Genomic DNA, 16,500 nt, shown 5'->3' with positions numbered 1-16,500 from the left:
TGAGTTTGAAACTGATGCTCAGCCTATGGTGTTGCCACGTTAATTATTGCTAGGCAACCTCCTTTTATGGTGAGATGCCCCTTTAAGATTGCATCATGATGACATCACTGATGACATGTTAATATTCCACCACAAGATTCCATTTATGACATCATAATGCACCGCCACTACTTCCCCAAGTGCTTACTGCCCAGGTGTCATTGTTGTCAGTGATTGGCTGCGAAGCTGGTGATATACTGACTGCGCTTGGACTTTTTTTGAAATGTCTGGCATTTCTTCAGATAAACTTGAGGTGTTGGCACTACTCCAGGGGATTCTTACCACCTATGCCCTTGACATTGTGCTACCACTACCCGATGGCGTCCTCAGCTTCACTTACCAGCTGGTTATGAAGCTAGTGAGCGACTGCCGGACCAAATACCAACGAGGTCGTATAAGCTCAGAATATCTTGAGCATTTACAGATGAACATCAGGACATTAGTACAACAGGTAAGTAACAGACAAACTGGGCAAAGCATATAAAATAATAATGAATAATATTCATAAAATACAAGTTTATTTACATGAAATATATATTTTGACCAAGAGCAATATAATTTATCGCTTATACGAAATATCCATATATGTATTAATTGTAGCTGTAGATTGCAGGAGTAAAATGGTGACATAAATAGCGTCCTATATTCTCTACTTTCTCTCATGATTTTCCTTTTTTGTTTATTTCCATTTTCATAGGCTGAAGAAAGATCCCAATGTGGAGATCTGGCCTTTTTTAAACAACTGGCCCAAAAGTTCCTGGATGTACTAGAGTATATAGCCCGCTCACTGAAGCGTTTGGTAAGAATCCGTCATCTTCTATATCTCATGTCTTTCTTGTCTGATCTTCCCCAGATTACTAATTAATATAGCAGAATGTCACATTTCTCATTTTAGAAGCCTCCCTGTCCGCTCCAGGCAGGTACAGGATATGTTATGGCCGCCGGTCTCTGCTCCATCCTCTGTGGTGACAGTCTGTGCTGTACTCAGTGGTGTGGACCTTTCATATCACATCTGTCTCGTTTTATCTTCCTTCTTGTAAATGCTGCAGTTCTGGTAATAGATGTTATTGGAGAACTGTTGTACATACAAGTCTCTTATATATTAATGTGGATTTACTGGACGGAGCGGCCTAGTATAATCCACGCAATTCCGCAGTTATGTAAATCCAGGTTTAGTCCTTTCTTTTGTGTACTGTAATTAAGTATTTGTGAAAGTTATACTATTTGTACATATTATATCCATCAGGAAACACCGGACGGTGACTCCTAAGAGGGGCAACAACGAAATATCGCTGACCCCAATACCAGTGAGCCAGGGCTAAAAAGTGATCTGATTGAAGGTAAGCTGATCATCTCATATTCCTACACACATATTAATATTATGGAGACACCAGAGAATATATAAATTTACTCTTCACCCTCTGTATGAGGCCGAAGACGGCTCCTGGACCTCCTATAGACTATAATGGAGAGGGCTCATGCAATTCTGAAAACCCCTCTGGTTCTATCTTCTGGGATCTTCTCAGCCCCAAAATGCACAAAGAACCTCACAGGGTCCCCATTCAAGTCATTGTCAGATCCCGAACGATCACACATTTATGGTAGAGTATATCTATCTATGGATGTACCATAAGTACACTGCTCAAAAAAATAAAGGGAACACTTAAACAACAGAATCTAACTCCAAGTAAATCAAACTTCTGTGAAATCAAACTGTCCACTTAGGAAGCAACACTGATTGACAATCAATTTCACATGCTGTTGTGCAAATGGAATAGACAACAGATGGAAATTATTGACAATTATCAAGACACACTCAATCAGGGCCGGCTCCAGGTTTTTTAGGACCCCGGGCGAAAGAGTCTCAGTGGGCCCCCCCTTTAACACATACCACGATTCATGATCGCATATAACACAGCCATGTAGTATATAACACAGCCCACGTAGTATATAACACAGCCACGTAGCATATGACACAGCCATGTAGTATATAACAGCCCACGTAGCATATAACACAGCCACATAGTATATAGCACAGCCCACGTAGCATATAACAGCCCATATAGTATATAGCACAGCCACATATTATATAACACAGCCCACGTAGTATATAGAACAGCCATGTAGTACAAGTCCTTCTCAAAAAATTAGCATATAGTGTTAAATTTCATTATTTACCATAATGTAATGATTACAATTAAACTTTCATATATTATAGATTCATTATCCACCAACTGAAATTTGTCAGGTCTTTTATTGTTTTAATACTGATGATTTTGGCATACAACTCCTGATAACCCAAAAAACCTGTCTCAATAAATTAGCATATTTCACCCGTCCAATCAAATAAAAGTGTTTTTTAATACCAAACAAAAAAACCATCAAATAATAATGTTCAGTTATGCACTCAATACTTGGTCGGGAATCCTTTGGCAGAAATGACTGCTTCAATGCGGCGTGGCATGGAGGCAATCAGCCTGTGACACTGCTGAGATGTTATGGAGGCCCAGGATGCTTCAATAGCGGCCTTAAGCTCATCCAGAGTGTTGGGTCTTGCGTCTCTCAACTTTCTCTTCACAATATCCCACAGATTCTCTATGGGGTTCAGGTCAGGAGAGTTGGCAGGCCAATTGAGCACAGTAATACCATGGTCAGTAAACCATTTACCAGTGGTTTTGGCACTGTGAGCAGGTGCCAGGTCGTGCTGAAAAATGAAATCTTCATCTCCATAAAGCATTTCAGCCGATGGAAGCATGAAGTGCTCCAAAATCTCCTGATAGCTAGCTGCATTGACCCTGCCCTTGATGAAACACAGTGGACCAACACCAGCAGCTGACATGGCACCCCACACCATCACTGACTGTGGGTACTTGACACTGGACTTCAGGCATTTTGGCATTTCCTTCTCCCCAGTCTTCCTCCAGACTCTGGCACCTTGATTTCCGAATGACATGCAAAATTTGCTTTCATCAGAAAAAAGTACTTGGGACCACTTAGCAACAGTCCAGTGCTGCTTCTCTGTAGCCCAGGTCAGGCGCTTCTGCCGCTGTTTATGGTTCAAAAGTGGCTTTACCTGGGGAATGCGGCACCTGTAGCCCATTTCCTGCACACACCTGTGCACGGTGGCTCTGGATGTTTCCACACCAGACTCAGTCCACTGCTTCCTCAGGTTCCCCAAGGTCTGGAATCGGCCCTTCTCCACAATCTTCCTCAGGGTCCGGTCACCTCTTCTCGTTGTACAGCGTTTTCTGCCACATTGTTACCTTCCAACAGACTTACCATTGAGGTGCCTTGATACAGCACTCTGGGAACAGCCTATTTGTTGAGAAATTTCTTTCTGGGTCTTACCCTCTTGCTTGAGGGTGTCAATGATGGCCTTCTTGACATCTGTCAGGTCGCTAGTCTTACCCATGATGGGGGTTTTGAGTAATGAACCAGGCAGGGAGTTTTTAAAAGCCTCAGGTATCTTTTGCATGTGTTTAGAGTTAATTAGTTGATTCAGAAGATTAGGGTAATAGGTCATTTAGAGAACCTTTTCTTGATATGCTAATTTATTGAGACAGGTTTTTTGGGTTATCAGGAGTTGTATGCCAAAATCATCAGTATTAAAACAATAAAAGACCTGACAAATTTCAGTTGGTGGATAATGAATCTATAATATATGAAAGTTTAATTGTAATCATTACATTATGGTAAATAATGAAATTTAACACTATATGCTAATTTTTTGAGAAGGACCTGTATATTGCACAGCCCATGTAGCATATAACAGCCCACGTAGTATATAACACGGGCCACGTAGTATATAGAACAGCCATGTAGTATATAGCACAGCCACGTAGTATAAAACAGCCCAAATAGTATATAGCACAGCCACATAGTATATAACACAGCCCACGTAGTATATAGAACAGCCATGTAGTATACAGCACAGCCCAAGTAGCATATAACAGCCCATATAGTATATAGCACAGCCACATATTATATAACACAGCCCACGTAGTATATTAGACAGCCATGTAGTATATAGCACAGCCCACGTAGCATATAACAGCCCGTATAGTATATAGCACAGCCACATATTATATAACACAGCCCACGTAGTATATAGAACAGTCATGTAGTATATAGCACAGCCCACGTAGCATATAACAGCCCACGTAGTATATAACACGGCCCACGTAGTATATAGAACAGCCATGTAGTAGCACAGATATGTAGTATACAGCACAGCCCCCCTCCCCCCGAGAATGGCCCCATAGTCCAGTACTCACTGTTATAGTTGCAAAAAAAAAACAACACTCCTCACCTCTCAACGTGCCCGCGCCGCGCTGCTCCTTGCTCCGGTCTCGGCGGCTGCCGCTGCACTGCCTTACACACAGCGAGTGCGCGATGACGTCATCGCGCAGCGGCAGTGTCAGAGGCAGAGTGGGGAATGATGGGAGAGGGAGCGTCAGGTGACGCTCTCTCCTCCATCATTTGCTTTGAACTTTACCGGCAGACACCGGTATAGTTCAATGTGGCGGCAGGGGAGTTGGCGCTTGTGACAGGCGGGCCCCCCTGCCTCACAGGGGCACCATAGCAGCTGTGTGATGTGCCGCTAGCTGAGGGCCCCTGGGGGAGCGGGGGCCCTAGGCACTGGCAGCTGCCTGCCCCTAACGCCGCCCCTGAATGGGCCCCCCTGTCTCGCCAGGGGCCCGGCACTTGCCCTGGTATACCGAGTGCTGACGCCGGCCCTGCACTCAATAAAGGAGTGATTATGCAGGTGGGGACGACAGACCACATCTCAGTACCAATGCTTTCTGGCTGATGTTTTGGTCACTTTTTAATGTTGGCTGTGCTTTCACACTCGTGGTAGCATGAGATTGACTCTACAACCCACACAAGTGGCTCAGGCAGTGCAGCTCATCCAGGATGGCACATCAAAGCGAGCTGTGACAAGAAGGTTTGCTGTGTCTGTCAGCGTAGTGTCCAGAGGCTGGAGGCGCTACCAGGAGACAGGCCAGTACACCAGGAGATGTGGAGAGGGCAGTAGGAGGGCAAAAACCAGCAGCAGGACCGCTATCTCAGCCTTTGTGCAAGGGGGAACAGGAGGAGCCCTGCTAGAGCCCTGCAAATTGACCTCCAGCAGGCCACAAATGTGCATGTGTCTGCACAAATGGTTAGAAACCGACTCCATGAGGATGGTCTGAGTGCCCGACGTCCACAGATGGGGGTTGTGCTCACAGCCCAACACCGTGCAGGATGCTTGGCATTTGCCACAGAACACCAGGATTGGCAAATTCGCCACTGGCGCCCTGTGCTCTTTACAGATGAAAGCAGGTTCACACTGAGCACATGTGACAGACGTGACCGAGTCTGGAGATGCCGTGGAGAACGATCTGCTGCCTGCAACATCCTTCAGCATGACCGGTTTGATAGTGGGTCAGTAATGGTGTGGGGTGGCATTTCTTCGGAGGGCCGCACAGCCCTCCATGTGCTCGCCAGAGGTAGCCTGACTGCCATTAGGTACTGAAATGAGATCCTCAGACCCCTTGTGAGACCATATGCTGGTGCGGCTGGCCCTGGGTTCCTCCTAATGCAGGACAATGCTAGACCTCATGTGGCTGGAGTGTGTCAGCAGTTCCTGCAAGATGAAGGCATTGAAGCTATGTACTGGCCCGCCTGTTCCCCAGACCTGAATCCGATTGAACACATCTGGGACATCATGTCTCGCTGCATCCACCAATGTCATGTTGCACCACAGACTGTCCAGGAGTTGGCTGATGCTTTAGTCCAGGTCTGGGAGGAGGAGATCCCTCAGGAGACCATCCGTAGCCTCATCAGGAGCATGCCCAGGCGTTGTAGGAAGTTCATACAGGCACGTGGAGGCCACACACTACTGAGCATAATTTCGTCATCATTTCATTTATCTTGAGGAATTTCCACTGAAGTTGGATCAGCCTGCAATTTGATTTTCCACTTTGATTTTGAGCATCATTCCAACTCCAGGCCTCCATGGGATATTAGTTGTGATTTGCATTGATCATTTTTAGCTTTTACCGTTCTCAACGCATTTCACCATATAATGAATAAAGATTTACAACTGGAATATTTCATTCAGTGGTATCTATTATGTGGGATTTTAGTGTTCCCTTTATTTTTTTGAGCAGCGTATATACAGTATGTGCAGAATATCCAAATAACTAGTATTATACCATTTACTTGTCTTTCCTTCCTTATATCGATGTTTTATATATTAAGTACTGATATCGTCTAATACATGATGTCTCATTATTTTATCATTATATTAGAGACAACTGAGCCGGCAACTGCTGACGGTGGAATATCTGAGACACCAGAGATCCCCGAATCTGCCAGTGTAAGTATCAGAGAAGACATCTGTATATCCTCCAATAACAGGGTATGAATTACACATCACATGTCACACCCCATAGGACAGCGGGTTAGCTCTATTCTTAATGTAGATTGGACCTATTATTATTATTCCTGTCTCCTCTGTGTGATGTCCCCTACCATCCCCTCCAGTACAATGATATATGTGTATGGAGGATATCCCTATAATACAATAGTGTCTGGGGAGCGTCCTGCTTGTATCATGTCCTCTACATCTGCTGCAGTGTAATCAGCAGGGACATAATGGAGAGAAGTTCCTGCTTCTGCAGCTTTTATTTTCCTGCAACTTTTATGTCTTATTGTCATTTCTTAGTCTTCTAGGCTGTGATCAGATCATTGAACCCTATGAGAAAACCAAGTAAGAGCGACTATACCCAGATCGAAGAGATCAGCAGTGGATTTTTTGGGTGAGCTTTATGTATAATCTACATTTTCCCAAACGCATTGTGATGATGCCTCTGACTATATGTCCTGCCTTAGGGAAATCCCTGTATATAAGTCCACGTCTAAATGTTACTGTTGTCCAAGATCTGTAACAGTTTTATTTTTTCATCCGATAGAGCTTTATAAGGACTTGTTTTTTGTGATTCGAGCTGTTGTTATTGATACCCCTTTGCACTAGATCTAATCTACATCTAGTCACTAGTCCACATCTATTTGTCACGATTTAGCTCAGTTAGGATGTGATATGGATGAAAACCTCCCATAAGTGATCATTCATTCTGAGTTAGTGCTGAGCGAGTATGCTCGTTATTCGAGTTTTCCGAGCATGCTCGGGTGTTCTCCGAGTATTTTGGGTGTGCTCGGAGATTTAGTTTGTGTTGCCTCAGCTGCATGATTTGCTTCTGCTAGACAGCCTGAATACATGTGGGGATTTCCTAACAAACAGTGATTTCCCACATATATTCAGGCTGTCCAGCAGCCGCAAATCATGCAGCTGCGGTGCACAAACTAAATCTCCGAGCATACCCAAACTACTCGGAGAACACCCGAGCATACTCGCTCATCGCAATTAACTTAGTACAGAAGATCTTTTGACATATAGACAGACAGTTAGTAAGAATTCAGTATAAATTATGGATTTTTCTTCTCTACAGGGCCGTCCACTTAGTGCGTCATAAAGACACAAACAAGGTATTCGCCATGAAGAAACAAGCCAGGAGTGACATGGATGATCCATCCTATCTTAAAAGGGCCTATCTGGAAAGGGATATCACAATATTCTCCGATTGTCCCTTTGTTGTCTCCACGTTTTGTTCCTTCCCAACAAAACACCATCTGTGTATGGTCATGGACTTTGAAGCAGGTAAGACCTATCTATTGTATCTATATCCAGCCCATATCTGCTTAAATATATAAAGCTACCAGTGTATTTATATTTTATTAATCTACATGCTCATAAGAACAGTTTAGGAGGATTACATCTTTCTGACAATAATTTTCACTGCTTCTTATTCCATTTTTTTCTGATGTTGGAGCAACAAAAACACTGCAATTCCATCTGAGTTTATTTGTTTTTTGTATTATTTATTTTGAATGAAGAAACAGTGATTTTTATATTTTTTTTTTTTCCCCAAATATTTTTATTATTATTTTTTAGTCTCCATAAGGGACCTGAACTTGTGATTATATAATCGTATTTACTATGTACTGCAATATGGGTGCTGCAGAATATGGTGAACAGATTGGTCCCCTATGAAGCCAAGCTACACACTGACCTTCAGGGAAATACCGTAATGGCAAGGATAGTAGTCTTCCACAGATACTCAGCAGCCATAGCAAACCACTCACATGGAATGGGGGCGATGAGTGTATAGAGCACCTCGCCACCAGGTCACCTGCTGAAAATGTCACTGTCAGAGATTGACAGTGCAATGTAAGAGGTTACCAGCAGGGGGCAGATCTGAGCTCTCTTTTTGTCTAGGACTACTCTGCAGTATACAGTATGTGCTCTACATCAGAGGTGTCAAACTGCATTCCTAGGGGGCCGCCAACAGGTCATGTTTTCAGGATTTCCTTAGCATTCCACAAGGTGCTGGAATCATTCTGTGCAGGTGATTAAATTATCACCTGTGCAATACAAGGAAATCCTGAAAACATGACCTGTTGGCGGCCCTCGAGGAATGCAGCTTCACACCTCTGCTCTACATCACACAGTGTATTTCTATGATTGACTCCCTGCCCCAATGTCTCAGCTAATTTCTCATTTACACTCATCATGTGTAATTTACATTGTAACAAACTCTCACCTGTCATATTTGCTTTTTGCTTTAGGAGGAGACTGTAACAGTCTCCTACAGTTTTATGGTCGTTTACCCCTCGCCTTGGCCCGCATGTACATTGCAGAAACGGTTCTTGCCGTGGAATATCTGCACAGCTATGGTGTGGTTCACCGAGACCTGAAGCCTGAAAAGTAAGTGAATACAGCAGTATAATAAAGGGAAAGACAGTTATAGTTTGGTATACAGTGTATGGGTTATTACGGTACTTAGGGTTGACAATATATTTTCTTTCACAGCCTCATGATATCATCAACTGGACATATCAAAGTCACCGATTTTGGGCTTTCAAAACTCGGACTCATGAGACCAACATCAGATAATTACAAAGTTCGAAGTAAACACATCACACGAGAGTTCCGTGATAATGAGGTTAGCTTTACATAAAAAACTTATTCTTTACAGATCTGATCTATTTCTGCTTCTCTGATATTTTCTCACATAGAAAACTTTTCCACTGATATTATTTGTCACAGTTATTTTCATTGATCATCTTCTCATTTTTCTGTTGGTTTCTAGGTGGCTGGCACCTTGCATTATTTAGCCCCAGAAGTCATCTTAAAGGTGGGCTATGGAAGGCCTATTGACTGGTGGGCAATAGGGATCATCTTATATAAATTTCTTACTGGCCATGTGCCATTTAAAGGAATAGGCAATAAAGATATTTTCAACAGTATCACAACGGGTAAGTAAAATAATCTGAATGCTGTGTGATGCCATAGTAATTTGGTTCAGTTGTTAGGTTCATTTTTTGGTTTAGTTACTTGTTGTTTTTGATATTTTTTAAATGATAGTAAATGTAGAGACTTTCCTTTCTGTAATATTTACTTTTTTTTATAACAGATGACATCACTTTGAAATTTCAAAATTTTGCTCTTCATCCTGATGCTCAAAACATCATGACTCAGCTGCTCAGGAAAAGTCCAAAACACAGACTCGGGACAGGTAATGTATATAGTATTATTATTGATGACTTATAACTCCTCTGTGACCTGACAAATAGATAGTTTCCATGAGGATCAGCACTGAGGTCTCTGCTTTACCTTCTTGTCTATTCCCCATTCTTCATGCTGTGGCTTACAGTATATTTTGGCTCTGCTATGTCTTCAGTTTAGATTAACATAAAATGTACAGTATTCCTAACATTTTCTGATCACTTTTTTCTTGTCTATCGTTTCCAGGAGGAGCAAATGAAATCAAAAGTCATCCATTCCTGAATAAGTTAGATTTTGAGAACCTTCAATATATGAAGCCATGGTTTAGGCCAAATCTTAAGTCAGAGGAGGACACCCGCTACTTTCAAAGTAAGTAGAATGAGACGTCATCTGGTTAAAGCTGCCGTTTGTCTTGTCTTTCATTTTATGTGACAGTATGTTCCCATCATTATTAGTAATAACATGGTGACTGTCTGTAATTATATTAATAATCTCTGATAATACTTGTACTTTGTAGCTGACATTTGGAGACCCAAACATACAGATTCAGATGAGGGTGACACAAGTGAAGTCAGTGATTGGCCAGAAAGCCTAAACTATGTATCATCTTCTCAAAGACTTTCTAAGGTAAGTATGTCAGCAGTAAATCCACAAAACTATAACTAAAAATAGTATTCAAATACTATATATATATATTTAATTTTACTCTGTGTATTTTAGCTATATGCAACCAATACCAGGATGATGAGCAATGAAGATCATGAGCCATCTCCAGATTGTTCTCTAGAGACCAGCACAAAACACTCAGACGTGTGAGTAGATTATTATTACGGGGTATAGTAATGACATATCTTCAGAATACCAAATACAAGACACATACGACACCATATTAAATCCAGAACCCACCACCCCACGATTGATCATCACTGTAGGGTCTGGCTTGTGATAAAGCTGGTGATAACAGTTGATCACTGTGACCAGCCTTTCATTTCCAGTTCATTAAAGCCCTTTATTACTAGTTATTCTTCATTCTTGCTCATAGAAGGCAGTCCTGTGCAAGGTATCCCCTCCATTTTGTCCAAGTGTCCTAATTGCCCATATAGAAAGGAATCTTTTTATTTTTAATTGCTTTTTCTTGTCATTTATTTATTTTTCTTCTACCAAACAGGCAGAAAGAATCTTCTCCTACTAGAAATGATGGTGATAATCAGTGTTTCACTACTGAAAACAACAAGTCACCCTCTCCCATATTGTCAGGTATGTGCAGGACTATAGGAAATCTTGTTGTCGCCGCTGATCAAAAGGTGTATCGTAAATGTTACCTGGGGGCTCAGAAAATCACTGCTTTTTTGTGCCTTTAAAATAAACAACAATCCAACACTTTAATGTATAAAATTTTCACTCTTTTGTGCTGCGCATTAAAAGGTGTAGGGGGCCATAGAGTCTGGTGCCTGATACTGACCACGAATACTGTACACATGGCTCGATCAGCCCCAAACTAACCCTATATGTACCCTTAATGTGACACAGATGTTTTAAATAATGGACTATATAATAACACTGCTGCAACTAAGGTCATATTGAAGGGAACCTGTCACCAGATTTTTCCCATATAACCTAAGACCACCACCTTTCAGCTCTGTGTTACAGCATTCTGGAATTTCTGTATATAAGTCTCCAAGCCGCCATTCAGAAAACAAAATAGACATTTTATTATACTCACCGATGGCACAGTCCAGACTGATGGGCGTCACTGTTCTTGATCCGGAGCCTCCTCTCTTCTTGAGATACCGTTCTCCTTCTCTGCTTCATGTGGATGATGCGTCCTATGTAAGGCAGATCAAAATACTGTAGTGTGCTTGCGCCGGCGCTCTTTGGCCCTTCCCCATGTATTGACATATAATTAGTGATAAGCGAGTGTGCTCGTTACTCGAGTTTTCCAAACATGCTCGGGTGTTCTCTGAGTAGTCTGGGCGTGCTCCAAAAATAAGTTTTAGTCCCCGCAGCTCCATTATTTGAGACTGCTAGACAGCCTGAATACATGTGGGGATTTCCGAAAAAAAACGGGCAATCCCCACATGTATTCAGGCTGTCTAGTGGCTGCAAATCATATATATTAAGCGTGGTGTGGTTTATCCAATGGATATGGTACCTTATTTAGCAACTGGATAAAAATTAACCTTTATTAGGTATATAGATAAAATCTTAATATGATCCAAATGAAGAAAAAAAAAAAAAAAAAAAACAACAACAACAGTAAACAATAAGACCCTGTTGTGATGAGTACCCTATTACCTTCACAGAACGGGAAAAACAAACCAAGAAAAATGACATATAACAAATACAGACAAAACCGACAGTGTTTAGACTGGCTTCCAATCCCAAACAATTTTTTGGCTCACACTGGGTGGGCCAATAGTTGATGCACCTTAGACCCCACACTATTGTATTGCAAACAATTGGGTCTGTTACTGTGGCTACGACCACACACGCCACAGCGTTCAATTCTAATCCTGAATCCTGTTCACAGGAAAATTTTTGGACCACATCATGTATTACAAGTCTCATATATTATATACAGCGTCCAGATTTAACCGCTATATCTAGGCAGTTCTGACAAAAATACGTTGGATTGGAACACTGTCAGTGTAAAATTAGCAGCACATTTTAGGGGCGTTTGCAATATGCCCTTCACACATGATTACCCATCCATAAAGCTATGGGATACATTTGTCCTCATTTACACCTCTCATGAGTATTCCCTAGATGGGTTCAATAGTGACAACTTCAAGGGACAAATACTGGTGGAATATTAACATAGAGATGCTGTAAAGCATGAGATCATGGGTATTACCAAACCCATGTGTTAGGGTGGACCTCACCGCATGTTCATCTCCATTGCCCCAGCTATCGATCTAGCCACTGTCCACCTCATGTATGACCCCGCTAGAAGATTATGCTGCAAGAAGCGTCTCCCGACGCGTTTCCTCCTTGTGGATTCATCAGGGGAGAATGCTGCTGCCATTGACGCTGTGGCGTGTGTGGTCGTAGCCACAGTAACAGACCCAATTGTTTGCAATACAATAGTGTGGGGTCTAAGGTGCATCAACTATTGGCCCACCCAGTGTGAGCCAAAAAATTGTTTGGGATTGGAAGCCAGTCTAAACACTGTCGGTTTTGTCTGTATTTGTTATATGTCATTTTTCTTGGTTTGTTTTTCCCGTTCTGTGAAGGTAATAGGGTACTCATCACAACAGGGTCTTATTGTTACTGCTGTTGTTGTTGGTTTTTTGTTTGTTTTTTTTTCTTCATTTGGATCATATTAAGATTTTATCTATATACCTAATAAAGGTTAATTTTTATCCAGTGGCTGCAAATCATGCAGCTGCAAGGACTAAAATTTTATTTCCTAGCATGACAAAATACTCAGAGAACACCCGAGTATGCTTAGAAAACTCGAGTAATGAGCACACTCGCTCATCCCTATATGTCAATGGTAGGATTTTCACATCTATGACTAACAATGATTATTGATTTGTTTTTCTTACTTTTTTATATGAATTTCCAGTTGAGTCGAAAATTACATCTGCATTAAAACTGGGAGAAGAGCAAGATCCTGAAATAGTAGCAGAGACAGAACCTAGCAGAGGTAAGTGTGACAATAAGGTCTATGTTGTCTGATGTCGGCGACTGAGAATAATTCACGAAGAGGATATATTATATGTAGTGATGAGCGAGTGTTCTAATTTTTCAGTCCCTGCAGCTGCATGATTTGCGACTGCTAGACAACCTTAATACATGTGGGGATTTCCTAAACAATGGGCAATCCCTACACGTATTCATGCTGTCTAGCAGCCGCAAATCATGCAGCTGCAAGGACTAAAATTTAATTTCCGAGCAAGCCGAAAATACTCAGAGAACACCCGAGCATGCTCAGAAAACTCGAGTAATGAGCACAACTCGCTCATCACTAATTATATGCCAATAGTGATGAGCGAGTGTGCTCGTTACTCGAGTTTTCCGAGTATTTTGATCTTGCTCTTGAATTAAGTTTTAATCCCCGCAGCTGCATGATTTGCAGCTGCTAGACAGCCTGAATACATGTGGAGAGTGCCTGTTTTTTAGGAAATCCCCACATGTATTCAGGCTGTCCAGCAGCCGCAAATCATGCAGCTGCGGGGACTAAAACTTAATTCATGAGCATGCCCAAAATACTTGGAGAACACACGAGCATGCTCCGAAAACTCGAGAAACGAGCACACTTCATCATCACTATATGTCAATGGTGTGATTTTCACATCTATGACTAACAATAACACTGGTCAACAGCATTTTTGGTGCCAAAGATATTTCATCGAATTTAGGGTATTTTTGGGGTGCTGATTCTGAATATGTCATCAGTTTTGCCAGATTGGCTCAAGTTTTTGAGATTTTTGGTATCTTATTTATAGCACTTGTTGGTAAATGCGACGCATCATCTCATTAATTTCTTTGGATTAGTACTTGAACTGAGCAGTTCTCAATATAGTTTTGTGTTAATTAGTGTTCTAAAAGTTTGTTCATAGCTTGATTTTTGCACTAACTTTATGTTGTTGTCTGTTTTCCAGTGAAAAGCATGAACTCATCAAGAAGAAGTTGTCTTAACGATCCAGACTCATTCTGTTACATTTGTGGTGAATACACACTGCCAAAACATAGAAGAAACATAACAGACTTCGTAAAAAAAAGTGTATTTTGCCTATTTTGGGGTTATGCTTGGGGACCAAGACAAGTTTTGGGCACCACACATAGTGTGCAAAGCATGTATCGAATTATTACGAAAATGGAGCAAAGGACAAAGAAAAAGCTTCAAATTTGGTGTTCCAATGGTGTGGAGAGAGCCAAAAAATCATCATGATGACTGTTATTTATGGTAAACACAGGTACAGGCACATCTTCACAATGAGGGACAGGCCTTCTTGCAGATTCCATGTTACTCCCATTTTCGTTTCTTATGCTTATTGAATCCTTGCACTTGCACTGCACAGAAATAACAGTCATCATGATGATTTTTTTTCACTGGGGAAAAGAAAGAAAAGAAATTCTGTTATGATGTAAGACAGGATATGCACGTGGACACTTTTTATTCTTAATTTTTATTTTTTTTTATTTTTTATTCTTTATTTTTATCCTTTTATATTTTTTCCTTTTTTTTTTATTTTTTACCCATTTAATTTTTTAGACGGGCGAACAGACTGCACAACAGATGGAATTGTCACATTCCTTTGATATTATTGAGACTAAATACACATATAATCTATGTACATATGCGGTTGAGGGATTGTGGTTAGTCTATGTGTATGCATCCCCACTTTAAAGAGAATCTGTCACCCCAAAAATCGTACCTGAGCTAAGCCCACCGGCATCAGGGGCTTATCTACAGCATTTTGCCCTGATGTAACCTGAAACATGAGAAATAAAGGTTATATTATACTCACCCAGGGGTGCTCCTGCTGCGGTCCGGGTCCGATGGGCGTCGCGGTCCTGTCCGGGGCCTCCCATCTTTTTACGATGACGTCCTCTTCTTGTCTTCACACTGCTGCTCCGGCGCAGGCGTACTTTGTCTGTCCTGTTGAGGGCAGAGCAAAGTACTGCAGTGCACAGGCGCTGGGCCTCTCTGACCTTTCCCGGCACCTGCACACTGCAGTACTTTGCTCTGCCCTCATCAGGGCAGACAAAGTACGCCTTCACCGGAGCCACTGCAAGAAAATAAGAAGAGGATGTCATCGTATGAAGATAGGAGGCACTGGACCGGACCGCAATGCCCATCGGACCCGGACCGCAGCAGGACCGCCCCTGGTTGAGTATAATATAACCTTTATTTCTCATCTTTCAGGTTACATCGGGGGCTTATCTACAGCATTACAGAATGCTTATTAATTATTCACATTGCGCATCTGTACACTTCATACGGCAATCCTGTATTGCAGTCTGTTCTGTCCTCTTTTCCCCTGGAGGCTGGTGCTCATGCGCCCTGATGCTTTGGGCTTGACTTCGTGGACGGCGTTTCCCACGGGGAAGGGCAGCTTGCGTACCCTCACTTCCGCCCGCGTGATCCACTTATGCTGTGGCCTGGGATTCCGCATCTGGCTCTGCCCACTGTAACGCCCTCGGATACGTCGGCACGCCATACGCCAATCCACAGCCCCAGTGGTGATGAAATTATTGAGAGATGCAGTGATTGGTTGGCGCAGCATCTTTATATGTAAATACCAGTGATGGGTGAGCACTCAAATTCTCGCTTGCTCCTTGCTCGGGTCGAGCAAATTAGAATACTCGGGTACTCGACCCGAGCCCAATGCAAGCCTATGAGAAACCTGAGCATTTTTGCCGCGATCCCCCCCGGGGTCCTTTTAGGGTCTATAAACGTCTGAAATTGATGGGAGCAGTGCTAAAATGACACAGGGACATCATGGGGAAGACCCCTGGAAGTATTTCTGACTCCTAGGTCACAGCTGTAACCAGGGCCGGTTTTTGGCAAAATGGGGCCCTAGGCAAAAGTTTAAAATGGGGCCCCAAATGCTTACATATTGCACATCACACAGAAGCATTTCTGTTGCATTTATGTGCGCTCAGTTCAGGTCGCTAAACGAGTGTGATCGACAATATTGAAGTAATTCGACGCTTCTTTCCTGGCCTCTTTACACCAACTGAAAAAGAATGATGGGAACAGAACAATCACTATTAGATCAATCTGTCCCCATACAGTATCATGTTATCAGCAGCACATCTACAGTTTACATAGGGTGTTGTGCTGCTGAGAATAATGATTTCTGTTCTGGCATAAACAATCCAATCACTCGATGAATATG

General features: G+C 42.2%; 2 protein-coding genes across 2 annotated transcripts; both read left to right on the top strand.

The window, feature by feature from the left end:
* The first annotated feature begins 222 nt into the window (after positions 1–222).
* LOC143783420 (microtubule-associated serine/threonine-protein kinase 1-like) lies at positions 223–7,735 on the top strand. Its single transcript, XM_077271835.1, has 6 exons — positions 223–490; positions 737–838; positions 1,286–1,379; positions 6,333–6,400; positions 6,757–6,842; positions 7,533–7,735. The coding sequence occupies exons 1-3, from the start codon at positions 263–265 to the stop codon at positions 1,307–1,309; spliced, it is 354 nt and encodes a 117-aa protein (XP_077127950.1). The 5' UTR covers positions 223–262; the 3' UTR covers positions 1,310–1,379; positions 6,333–6,400; positions 6,757–6,842; positions 7,533–7,735.
* A 1,507-nt stretch (positions 7,736–9,242) lies between these two features.
* Positions 9,243–13,723, top strand: LOC143783217 (microtubule-associated serine/threonine-protein kinase 3-like). The gene is made up of 8 exons (XM_077271636.1): positions 9,243–9,399; positions 9,558–9,659; positions 9,896–10,018; positions 10,167–10,276; positions 10,370–10,461; positions 10,818–10,906; positions 13,218–13,298; positions 13,716–13,723. Exons 2-8 carry the CDS (start codon positions 9,614–9,616, stop codon positions 13,721–13,723), a joined length of 549 nt encoding a protein of 182 aa, XP_077127751.1. The 5' UTR covers positions 9,243–9,399; positions 9,558–9,613.
* The last annotated feature ends 2,777 nt before the right edge of the window (positions 13,724–16,500 follow it).

Source organism: Ranitomeya variabilis, chromosome 6 (assembly GCF_051348905.1).
Source record: "Ranitomeya variabilis isolate aRanVar5 chromosome 6, aRanVar5.hap1, whole genome shotgun sequence".
Lineage (NCBI taxonomy): Eukaryota > Metazoa > Chordata > Amphibia > Anura > Dendrobatidae > Ranitomeya > Ranitomeya variabilis.
Note: the sequence above shows the minus strand (reverse complement) of the source record. Positions and strands in the feature narration are given on the sequence as shown.

Excerpts from the sequence above, each read along its gene's own strand:
- LOC143783420 (XM_077271835.1), top strand. The coding sequence starts at position 263 with ATGTCTGGCATTTCTTCAGATAAACTTGAGGTGTTGGCACTACTCCAG. Across the intron at positions 491-736 it reads TCAGGACATTAGTACAACAG|GCTGAAGAAAGATCCCAATG; the intron begins GTAAGTAACAGA and ends CCATTTTCATAG. Across the intron at positions 839-1,285 it reads CCCGCTCACTGAAGCGTTTG|GAAACACCGGACGGTGACTC; the intron begins GTAAGAATCCGT and ends TATATCCATCAG.
- LOC143783217 (XM_077271636.1), top strand. The coding sequence starts at position 9,614 with ATGACTCAGCTGCTCAGGAAAAGTCCAAAACACAGACTCGGGACAG. Across the intron at positions 9,660-9,895 it reads AAAACACAGACTCGGGACAG|GAGGAGCAAATGAAATCAAA; the intron begins GTAATGTATATA and ends TATCGTTTCCAG. Across the intron at positions 10,462-10,817 it reads AGCACAAAACACTCAGACGT|GCAGAAAGAATCTTCTCCTA; the intron begins GTGAGTAGATTA and ends TCTACCAAACAG.